The sequence below is a fragment of the Patagioenas fasciata genome, chromosome 4 (assembly GCF_037038585.1).
Source record: "Patagioenas fasciata isolate bPatFas1 chromosome 4, bPatFas1.hap1, whole genome shotgun sequence".
NCBI classification, from domain to species: Eukaryota; Metazoa; Chordata; class Aves; order Columbiformes; family Columbidae; genus Patagioenas; species Patagioenas fasciata.
The window spans coordinates 54,837,634-54,849,804 of NC_092523.1; the positions used below are offsets into that span (position 1 = coordinate 54,837,634).

The 12,171-nt window shown below is 38.0% G+C and overlaps 2 protein-coding genes and 1 long non-coding RNA gene across 12 annotated transcripts in view; 2 read left to right on the plus strand and 1 right to left on the minus strand.

Annotated features, from left to right (window-relative positions):
• LOC136101007 (albumin) overlaps nucleotides 1–12,171 on the plus strand; it is a 433,515-nt gene that overhangs the window by 195,046 nt on the left and 226,298 nt on the right. The window lies entirely within an intron of this gene.
• On the minus strand, nucleotides 309–8,145 carry LOC139827823 (uncharacterized). Of its 2 annotated transcripts, none has more exons than XR_011738848.1 (2): nucleotides 7,950–8,145; nucleotides 309–5,624 (listed from the first exon to the last, which is right to left on the minus strand). It is a non-coding gene; the product is annotated as an uncharacterized lncRNA (long non-coding RNA). The 2 variants fall into 2 exon arrangements; XR_011738847.1 differs by having other exon boundaries at nucleotides 7,345–8,145.
• The window catches only part of LOC136101208 (epigen), a 74,913-nt gene continuing 70,892 nt past the window's right edge, over nucleotides 8,151–12,171 (plus strand). For all 8 annotated transcript variants that reach the window (XR_011738844.1, XR_011738845.1, XR_011738846.1 and 5 more), the window contains exon 1: nucleotides 8,151–8,287. Coding sequence is in view for 5 of the 8 variants with exons in the window: in XM_071807912.1 (XP_071664013.1) it covers nucleotides 8,151–8,287 (137 nt within the window). In the remaining 3 variants the exon portion in view is untranslated. The remainder of the gene's footprint in view (nucleotides 8,288–12,171) is intronic.

Here is a 12,171-nt window from a genome sequence, read left to right on the forward strand (position 1 = left end):
AGTCTGGATGACAATCAAGCTCCACTTCATCCTGAAATATGACACCATTCATGTAGAGCCAGAGTTTTTTACTGGAAGGTAGCCACAGAGTTTGAATTCTGCACTTCTTGTCCCAGCATAATTCTTCTTGTCCCTAATGACAAATTGATGTGGCCACTGCACTGAGCATTGCTGTGGGAACATACCAGTGAGTGCACAGCACCAGGGTGAGATCACATTCAGACCAGACCAGCAGACACATGATTTGTTGCGGCGATGAGGAATGATGCATACCAGGACGCAGACAAAGATGCATACATAGACAGAGATCTTGTTCAGGAAGGAGCGCAGAGCCAGACAGAGCAGAGAGCTGAGCCAGGCTGAGACCCTCTTTATTAGCCATTGACAATTTACAGGATTTACAGATATGGGCCTGGACTACATAAGATATTTTTCCAATACTTGTTATTAAAAACACACCACACTCATGTTATGTTTGTTTCAGTTACATTCCCACTCATTCACAGAAGAGGCTCAAGGACATTCACACATCCCATGCACTTGGTTCATCCAGTCTGAGATACCATTCTCACGAGTCTGGGCTATCACTCTTTACAATTACGAGAAACGTACTTCAGCACAATCTGTCCATGGCCCTTTATATTTTGCTATGATCTAATTATGTTAGTACTATTTCTTTGACCATCCAGATGGTCATGTTAGTATTGATTGTCCTGTATCATCCAGGTGGCTGGAACTGCACATCTTACTTTCCCACAATTTATAAAGCTGCATTCAGGATGCCACATCCTTATTGGTGTTGCACTCTGTGCCATCTTTGGATATCTTGAGGCTTTAATATGATGAGCTGCTTCATGATTCTTTCTAAGTGAATTATGGGAGCAATCATTCTGTGAAAAACAGGAGTAAGTGGTCACTGGAAGACTTGTGCATTCAAAACGTTCAGTGTGGTTGCTGCAAAGGTTGTGACTTATCCATGAGGGAATCAGGTCAGAATTCAGAAATGGACCCAATTAATGAGAATGAAAGCACCAATAATTCTGCATGAAAAGCCCTTGTATACATCTTCAGATCAAAACCCCAATTAAGTTAATTATACCCTCTTACCTCCTTCAACAGGTTTCACGTGTGACCTTTAATTCCCAGCTACATGTTACTTTCTAGTTCAGCTAACACAGGTTACAAATAGTTTCTTACAACAGTTGAACAAGAAGATGAAAGAGGAAAAATAATCCAAAGGGCAAAACAGCTGGACAAGTCCAGACTAAAAGGAAAAGAAAGAAGGATGAAGAAACAAAGGAGCTCTGGAATATAATGAAATAGTAAAGATTCCTTAAAGGGTGTGGAATCTTCCTGCTCCCATTTGCAATGGCCTGAGTCATTACAGCATTAGTTTTGGCACTCTAAATTACTACCCTTGTCATCCTATGTCAGATGGAAATGTCCTTTTCTGATGCCTGATGTAGGAAATTATGTGGGAAGTACTGATTCACTGCAAGGAAAAAAGAATATTCACAAATATTCACCTGTGAGGCTGGTGGCACACTAAATAAAAATAGTATTAAATAAAAGTGGTGAATACACATATTAATTCTTCAATCATATAGAAAGAGTCAAAAAAAAAAAAAAAAGAAGCGATTTCTTTTAAAATCCATTTTGATATTTTGAATACTAGCATTTGGGGCTTGAAAGGGCCTCTTCTGTCCAGTTCTTCATTCTAAGCCACAAGGGTGCAAAGGTCCACTGGTCAGCAAGACAGGATTTCTTGGTAATGACAATATATTTATTAGACTTACTGGTAATGATAATACCTTTATTAGACCAGCTATTTATGTAGGAGAAGTAAGTATATGGACCACAAAGCTTTCATCATGCCACTTACGTATTTCCTTATAAAGTGAAAATACACAGGTTATTTAGCTGTTCAGTAGAGTTTTGTATTTTTTTGGCAGAAAACTCAGCAGGCACTTTAAGAACAACACTCTCAAAGCACAACTTAGGAGCCTTCTACAGTGAAGAACTGAATCTCTGCTCTACAGGAGGTAAAGATCTATTATCACCCTTGGCTTAAAAATGGAGAAATTGAAGTCCAGGATATTTAAATTCCACCTATAATTAAATCCAAATAAAAGTTGCAAAGCATCTGGTTTGTAGAGTAAGGAAAACAGAATTATGTTAATAAAGTTTTTTAAAACTACAATAAAAGCAAACAAATTTAGATCCAGATAAATGTATTCAATAAAAGATTGCTTATAAAAGGCCTATTTATTCCTTATCAAACTCTGTTCATGTGACATACCAGTTTTTTGTAATTTTTACTTGCACTTTCATTTTGACTAATATTTGCTTTACAGGAACAGTGCACTCCTCACCATAAGGATATTCAATTAGATTTTTACTGCTACACAATCAGATAACATAGACCCTTTTTCTTTCTACACTTAAACTAGAACATTTCAAGATATTCTTTGTGAGTTTACGCCCATGCCCTCCTCTCTAAGAGACAAGACCCCAAAGTAACATTTTCAGAGATTTATTTAAGCTTTTTTTTTCTGTAATTCTCCTCCTTAACCTAGACAGCTGCCACGATACAGGCTCTCTAAACATGACATACCCAAATCCCTTATACCCTGGATACCAGTTTATCAACACCCATCAGCATATAGAGGTGTCTTCTAAAAAGAAGAGTCCTCAGATATTAGTTCAGCAACCAAATGCAAATTTGCCTGTGTTTCCTCAACCCCAGCCTACCACAGTCTTCGTAGCTTTTCCCAGGTGGTTTTCAGCCTTTTACAGCCCTGCTCCTAAAGTTCAATCAGCTGGTCATCTCAGGCATAAATGCCAGCATTCCACGGTTTGCTCAGAATTAAAGACGTCTTCAGACCCCAGAAGCAAAACTTTGGTAGGAACAACCTGTCCTTGCCTGAAAGAAAAACCATAGAACATAAAGTCAGCAACGGAAAGGTAGAGAATTTCAACTCTGTATTGGACAGAAACTTAGTGCCGTTAAAAAAAACAAAACAATAACAAACCAGATATGAAGAGACAGGAACTTGGCACCAGTGGCACATTACTGCCGCCATGTTTCTAATTCCCTGAAAAGGAGGATGGTGATATTGTGAAGATATATATGAGAATAGCAACTGTAATGCACAGATGACAGCTATTTTAAACTCATAACGACATCTTTTGTTGTCTTCAGTAGCAGTGCTAATACTGAAGTAGAAGTAACATAGAATGGCGGTTTTATGTTTTGCTGAAGCATGTTATTAGATTTTTTTTTTTTTTTGAACAGAACAAGCTTTACTGTAAGATCCATGGCGAGATCCTTTATCAGACATAATTTGTAATGTGTGGTTAAACTACATGCTAGAAGTCTCAACAATGTTCATAATTCTTAATGATTATTTCAGAATAACCTAAAAGATAATATAAATGTAATTAAGATATGTCAATCAAGCTTAAAAGAAGCTTCCCAAGGCAAAAAGTTGTGTTCCCTTCTGTTGTACTCATAGGAAAGAGGTCAAGTACCAACTCACCAACTAGATATCTGATTTTCATTTGTGCATAGTTATATAGTCAGTTACAGTAACCAGAACAAACATAGCTGACTATTACAAATTTGTCTGGGAAACAATCTAGTTTCAGTAGAATTTACTTAAACTTACAGCACATTTTACATTCCTTACAATTCAAATAGACTACTTGGTTTGTTTGTCTAAAAATGAAAAACAACAAAAAAATCAAATATATTACAGAATTTGGAGCTTGTTACCATTTAGAAATACATGTTACTATTAATAATAGCAGTAGTCTTTACTGTCTACCAATGATTTTGTAATAACACAAACTGTTGTGCCATTTAAAATCATGTAAAAATAATTTCCTTGTTTCTCCACAAAAATAAGCATTTAAAGGATCCAAGAATATTTGTGAAAGGCATTATAAATTTATATTGCTGTGGTTAATGATTCCTATTTTATTTACATTTTTTAAAAAATACCAGAATCTTTGCTTCAAATTCAATCCTGCACCAAATGCTAGAATTTTCTTTTTTCACATAAAAAGGTACTTTTTGCTGTTTCTACTGTAAGATTCTTCAGAGTGCAATACTAGGACAGGGTAAAAAGAAAAGCAAAACTTTAATTAATTTTAGTTGTGATAGAGAAAGATGGCTATAGCTGAGAAAAAAACATGCTCAATATTTAGGACCTCTGTAGAAATACAATGCACTGTTACTGAATTACACAATCTACCTACCTTGCATCAGCGCTTCCAATGCTGTACTCACTTAAAAAGACATTTCAGAGTCAGACCATGACAGAAAATGTTAGTTAATAAAAAATGCATCTATCCATAAACTTCAGCACTCTGAGAGCACTGATTTACTGTCTTGATATCGGTAGAAAGGGATGCCAAAATAACTAAGATTAAAAACTCTCATTAAAAGAGAATTGGCTGGGTATTTATTTCTTCAGTTTGTGCCTTAAAACTGTGTATCCGAACCTGTCTTTTGATGTCTATATTTATCTTCAAAAGCATAAATATGAATTTCCTTCTTCAACCTAGTTCTCTTTCATCTCCTACAGAAAAAATTAATATCTGCTTTCTATTGCAGCTGACACCTACGTTGAACGGAATTTGTTCTCCCGTTTGACACTGTTTCCCTGACACCATCATCCAGGAGCAGGTCCTAAGGGAAAATAAGCTATTAAAACAAGTGACGTGGCCGGAGGCTCTTATTTTATGTCTGAGAATAATGACTACATAGCAGTAGATGTAGCTAAGGCCATCATTAATGCTTTTCATGACATTCAAACTGAACTTTGGCTTCCCAAGTAGTGCATTTCCAAAGATGGCAGCAGCAGGGCAAGGCAAGACTAACAAGTGGGCTGCCTGCCTCCAGGTGGCTACCTTCCCATGGGGCAGCCACAACCAGGGAGGGCAAGCACTCACTTTTCTAATTATCCTAATACACTCACAGACTTTATATATAAGAACAACAAAAAAGTACAGTTCAGATTACTGATGCTGATGATGCGCACTTCAATAGAGTCACAGCACATAGTAACTTGCGCACACACAGGCACAAACCAGAAGTTGTGATGTTGGATCAAGGTGCAAAAAAATGCATCTGTTAAATACATCAATAACGCATTTTTTTCTTTAGTCTCTCTTCTGGCTTCAGCAGTAACTGTGACTCTCATTTTTGTTCACATTCCACAAATTCCCAGTATTCTGCTGTCAGGGTCCAGGTTACATATACCATTTGTTGTTGCAGAAGGCAGACTCTGCAGCAGGTGTTGAAAGTATCAGATCATGGGATCTCAAGCAGGGTTTCTTCAAATACAGTAATATGTTCATCCTGAATACTATGTTCATTCCAAATGCTGGTGTCCTTCGAAAACAGAAAGTGAGGGTGGGGTGAGGGTGGGACTGCTAGAAAGTAAAAAAAGACAGCAAATACATTTCCTTAAAGTACAAAGTTTCCTAAGGGTGACATTCTGTTTTCTTAAACAATGTTTTTCTTGGGTTTTTCCTCAACTAGGACTCCAAAACAGGAGATGATTCACCTTTCTTCTTAACCTCTTGGTCTTATACAAATGTACACCACCTTCCAGCAGCTGGGAAAAAAAAAAAAAAAAAAAAAATACAGAGAAGAAAAAAGTGGAGAAGTGAACAGAAAGACATAATATTCTCCCAGGATATAAAAAGAAATCACTTACAAAATTGTTTGTAAAGCTATATTTCCTGATACAGGTTTTCATAAGATGAGAGAACAGTGATATGGCTACAACCATGTTTGACTTCCTCTTCACACACAAATAATTGTTGAGATAATTTTAAGTTGATGAGATTGTTAATGCCCTAGACAGTATTTTATAGATATAGTCCATTAGCATGTGCACATAAAGCTCCATTTCTTCACAGCTCTCAATGTCTAGCTCTGCTTTAACTCTTAGGCAAAGCAAATTGCACATTTTCAGTTTTATCCTTTCTAGCAATTTCATCAGTGCATTTTTGTGGATCATATGGATACTGTTATTTATTATTGTAGCATTTTCATAACATTTTGTATATAATGTCTTCAGCCGATCTTTAGCAATAGTAAGGTGGTCATTTTTGTAGACTACGCTCTGCAAACTGTTAATAATAAATATTATTGTAGCAGTGGTACTCTTTCAGATTTATTTTTTCAGGAATGATATGAAAATGGAGCATATTAGTTTGGTGTGAATTACAGATGCTGGTAGCATTTTTAAATATGTGCAAGACTATAGCTTCAAGGTCAAAGCTGAGGAGTGGATAATCTTTTTCATCTCAGACAAAAAGCAACTTTTGACAGAATTAACTCTTCTGTGATACAAATGTTTAGGACTACTGATCTTTTTTTCACTTCTCCATTGTGTTTTCTGTTATCTTAATCAGATTTTTTTTTTTAATACCTTGCCTATTCTTTGTGATATATATATATACACCTCCTTCAAGAAACCTACTCTCTTTTTTAGGATTATTTACAATTGCTCTGCCCACTACCACATAAAGTGCCATCATTTTGTTTCAGGTTCTGTGTTCCCAGGCAATGTCTAATAACTGAAAGAAATTAAAATGATCAAGACAATTAAATTAAACAGTATTCCCTGAAAATAAAACAAAGAGTTTCAGAACAAATATGAGGCCTTGGTACTTATCCAGAATCAGCATCAAGTGGCCTGCAGGTAAAGAAGGATGTGTCATTATCCTTCTGGCTTTGTAATCAGTAAAATCTTTTTGCTTTAGATGAAAGCTTAAATATCATCTATATATATGCATTGGCTTAATATCTTAATGTTAGTGAGTTAAGATCAGTATAAAAATGAGAAACTCACATTAAATTTCTGAATACGAATAATTCAATTTGGAATACTAAGTAGTCTAAGCAAAGCACTAGTTAATGCTATACAGCTAAAAACTAGAATGAGACTTTTAATCTATCTGTATTTGAACATCTCTGCTTCGATGGAAACATAGATATGACAGGCCTTAAAAAAAAATAAAAGAAGACATTCAAAAAATAGCTAGTTTTTATATACATGAGCTTAAATATTCAATTTACATTCATAATCTTCAGTTCTTTAGAAGCTGGATAGGATAGATTAGCATTGAAGATTTTTGTTCTATCTTAAAGACCCACTATCTGTTCAGGACTGTAAAATTTCATGGTACTTCCTATATCCTCACATTCATTTTTCTCCAAACAGGATAGTAACAAGAATCATAGGAGTAAGCACCAGCATATGTGTATCAATGAATCTTGATAAGTGTACATTTTTAAAAAAGCTTTATAATACATGCAGTACATACATGCTAGACAGTGATCTGATTAAAAAAAATTGCCAGTGCCATAGCAGAAACAGCAACTTCAGTAATCTGGTGCATCTTTTCAAAGCTTTCACCAGCTTGCCAACTGTCAGTAGACTCAGTATTGCAGTTAAGGTTGACATTATTTCGGCACGCTTCGTATATGGAATTTCAGATCTGCTGTTTTCTTTTTCCTCTCTGCACAGAGGAATTTTTTCCACAGTTTTTAGTGATAAATCTGCCACAGACCAAAACAGAAAGCACTAATACGCAAGTTGCAAGAAGTCCAGGAGGCTTCCTCTGGGAAAACACGAGGGTGCAACTAAGAACTACGACTCGATGTTTGTGTGTGTAGGTCTGACTCGGTGTCGGGAGTGGGAACACGTTGTCGGTGGTGGTAAGAGAAGTTCACACAAATCAAGGGATGCAGACGAAAACCGCTTTTTGCATCATTTGCAGAGGTTCCCATCACAATCCGCTGAAACACTTGAAGGGTGGCATGAAGTGGAAAGGGGATATGCTCCTCGCCCTTTCAGCACACAAACCCGCAGGGTCTACCAGCCCCGGGCCATCACACGGATGACAGCCTGCCCACAGGTGTGCCTTACCTGGAGACGCTGTCACCGCCCACCCTTTCAATTTTACCGGGTGGTGTACACGCCTCGCGTCCCAAGCCCACCATCCCTTCCACGAAAACCGGCGGCGCCGCCCCTCCCTCAGCATCACCCCAGCGCGGCCCGAGGCCCGCTACTTGCCCTGGCTCCTCCCTTTCCTCGTTTGGTTGAGGCGGTGCTTCCGTCGACACAGGCATGGCGGCCGCTGCAGTCGTTCTTTCTTGCTCTGCGCTGCGCCCGGGCTTGGCGCCGCTGAGGAGATGGCGAGCCCACTCGCTCCCGGCGCCCTGGGTGGACTACAGCGCGAGCAGCTCCCCACGTAGCGCCTCCAGGTATGCCGCACTGCTCGGGGCGTCTTCATACTCCCTCCTTCTTCTTCCTCTTCCTCCTTCCGATGTGGCGAGAAGCATTCAGGGGGACGGCGGGCTGGGCAGCCGCCGATGTGCGCGCCGCGGCCGTTTAACGGTCGTCCTTGGCAGCCCGCGAGGGCGCGGCGGGCTGAATGGGCACCAGCCGTTGGGGGGAAGGGGAGTTGGGGAGCTTGCTCCTGATACCTCAAAGAGCAACTCAGTTGATTTATGTAGAATTTATATATATATTTGTTTTCTAGGATTATTTGTGATGATGGGTTGTAGGTGAGTATTTTGATCTTTGCGAAATAATGTTATTGTTTGTAAGGAAGACTTGTGATGGCGGAAGCCCATTGCGTCTCACTTGTCCTCAGAAATACAGATGGTGTGATACTGTGGTGCTGCTTTGTGCTTGAAAAAATAAACAAAAAATTAAAATTAAGAATTAAAATAATTTTTTAAAAATTAAGAACACATAATCACTCTGTAGCTCATGTAGTGCTGCAGTGTGAAGGGGTCTGCTGGTGTTTGCTGGAAGGCTGGATCCCTGAGGTGAGCAGGGCACGCTTGAACACAGCAAGGACTGGTCTCCTGGCTTTGTTACCCCCTGCGTTTCATTTGATGTACTGGCTTGATTGAATCTCTCGCATTGGTGGTGTGACATAGCTGCTACAAGTGCTTGTCTGGGTGTGGAAGGGAAGGTTTCAGCTGAGCTGTTGCTGTTTGGGGCTTTGATTTTTTTACTGGAGTTTTGTGTTAAATATGACCTGAAGGTTGGCTAAGTTCATCAGGTCACAAGTAGCCTATACTGAAAGCTTTGTAGCTGCTTTATGTTTTCAAGCATGAAGAGTTTAGTGAGCAGTACTGTGACAGTTGAAGTAAATGCCTGACCTCCTAGGTATTCTGTATATCCTGTACGATAGAGGATTAGATTCTGCTGGTTTTGGCACAAATAACTATTTCTGGAAAAGTGTGTGCCTACTTCTGGTTTTTGCAGCTGGTAACTGTTTTTGCCAGTTCTGCTGAAAGCAGATGCTCCCATGATGGTGATTTTACAGTTTTTCGTGTTCCAAGTATAGGATTGAGAAAATACCTTTGTGATGCCCCATAGGATTTTTGATTTTTACTGTAAAGGTTGAGCTAAAATAGCAGCAGCAAACTTCGTTGTTTGTGTAATGTCCTAGATGCGTTAACAAGAAGGATTCGGTATGTGAATTGTTCTGTTGCTAACTCACACAAGGTTCAGAATAAAAGCATCCATGAGTGGGTAGAATAATAGTGGGACAGGATGGCATATTATTAAATCTGTCATAACACCTGGTCAAGCCTTCATGTGAATGAAATTAAAAATAATAATTTACTCCGTAATTTCAGTGTCTTGGATAGCTTGCTGCAGCATAGCTTTTCTGTACAGCTGATGCTTTACTTTTTTGTGTAGTTCTTGGTTAATATTTCCATGGAAGGACTTAAACTGTCTAGATTCTAAACCCAAAAAGCATCAACATATTACAATATTTGCTTTTCTCATATTTGACATTTGTGCCAACTTTTCTTTCCCTGAGAAGCCTTGTAGATAAGATTTTGAAGAGCCTGAGGGAAATGTCAAGGTATTGGTATTTTTTCCTTAGCTATATATTTGAAGCTTGGGTGGGTTTGGGTTTGTTTGCTTGTTTTTTCTCCTGCATGAGTTAACTTTATAACTGTGCAGTTTTGCTGAGACAGAGTTCTGAAGGTACAAATAACAGATGTGATAGTATTAACTGAGCTGTAGTGAAGTGTTCTTGATATTTATTTCACATATGAAAATACTAGCTGATTCATAGAAGACAAATTACAGTTGAATTCAGGAAATCACAGGTGTTTCAAGGTGACCTCTGTTTTGCTTAAAAAACCACTTTGTTCAGGAGGTTGCTAGAATCGGAAGCTGAGCTGATTTTAAGTATGTATTGGCAGCAGGTGTGTGTGTGTAGGCTGCTGCTTCATCCTTCCCTGATAAGCTCTCAGCACTTCATGCATCACATTTGGAAGAAGCAGCTTGAAACTTTAATGGTTGTGAGGTTAATCCAGAGACTTCAAAAATGTGTTTTGAGTAGATGGTGACTGTGTAGCAGAAAGTCGGTTCTTAAGGAAATGCCCTTGAGAAAAATGAAATACTGTATAAATCAGATATGCTACATAAAAAGTCATGTCAGTGCAGCTGTTTCTTTAGAGGAGGGTGATTTCTGGAGTCATGAGGAATAGAGAATAATCTTGAAAGAAGGAGAACTAGAAACTTCTCTGTTTGGAATGGTAACTGACAATGCATTGTTACTTGATTGGTTTCCTTTTTAATATTTGCATCTAAACCCAGGAAGTTTTTGTTTGCTTGCTCTTAGCCATTGGCATTTTAACCAGTTTCTTTCAGTAGTTTGGTAGGTGCTAGCAAAAATGCTCTGGTGGTGTTTTGGGTCCAGTTAAAATGTGTGGAAAGTTGTTAATTTCTTGCAGAAGTGATGTCAACAGCTTACAAATATGATCTTACTTAAGCAAAGGGATGAACTATGTTGTGGGTAGGATGATGCTTCTGGCAGTTTATCCTTCTTGGATATTTTTTTTTTCCTGTCTTCAAGACCAGCAGATGAAAGAAGTTATTTCCAAACTCACCACTGTGCATTTCTTCCATATGCCATTAGGGTGATATTTAAAAATCCTTAATGTTCTGCTATCCATGGGTCAATAAGGCTTAAACATAGTATGGTATCTGCTGGATTTTAGATATTTTCCCTGTGTGTTTAATTGTTAACATTTTTCATGTTTGAGTATGCTGATAAACAGACCAATATGCATCTTATGACAAAGCATTCATCACAAGTTGTTTTACTCTAGTTGTGTAGTTTCTTGTCATAGAGAGAATGCAGAACTGGTTTAAGACCAGAGAGCGTGATGGGTTTTTCCTGAATGCTGTTCCAGGTGCAGACTCATTCATCCCCTTAAAGACTTTAAAGCACTTTGAAAATCAGTCCAGTGTTGACATAAAACCAGAATCATTTATAGTTTTTACGAATTGCTTTGAACTACTTTCATCAGGACAAACTAACTCAACATATTTTAAATATCAATGTTAAACATGTTGGTGTACACGTGCACATTAAAACTTCAAGTATATATATTCACAGAGGGTGTTGAAATGTGTTTTTTGTTCTGGATATTTGGAGTGGTAAAGCAAAGATAAGATTACTGCTGAAGGATGTTGAGCCTTTATTCTCCTAATATTGCATCAAACATTTTTTAATCTACTAGGTCTTTTTTTTTTTTTTCTTCTTTCTTTCTCCTTTTCAGGGAGGTTTGTCTTTGGAACTGAACGCACACTCCTGTTACATAACAGATAAATCATGTTTCCACAATATACTGAGTTTGTACCCTTGTCTTAGAATTCCACATTAGAACAGATAGTGATGAAGAGAAATTAAAAATGCAGCTGTCTTCATAGAAAATAGCAGTAAAATAATGTGTAGAGTGCTTTTAATAGCATGGAACTTTTGACTACTGGGACACTTGGTTTCTGACCCGTTATAAAATTATTAGCTGTGTTCCAAAAAAGATTTGCATTACTGACATTGTACTGATATTGGTAAACTATGGGTGATTGAGCCCATGTGGCTTAAGACAGGTGTATGATCATCTGCTATAAGGTTTCTTGCCTTAAACAAGTAGTGAAATTTAGAGAATGATTAGCAAAAAAAGTGTCCTTAAAGGAAAGAGCAATACATTTGTAACTTAATAGGTTCTTTATCTGTAACTCTATAAGATACAAAACTGACTTTTCACACCCTATTTCACCAAAATTCGATAATTTCAGTTGCTCTGTCGTTTGTCGCTGGTCTCCA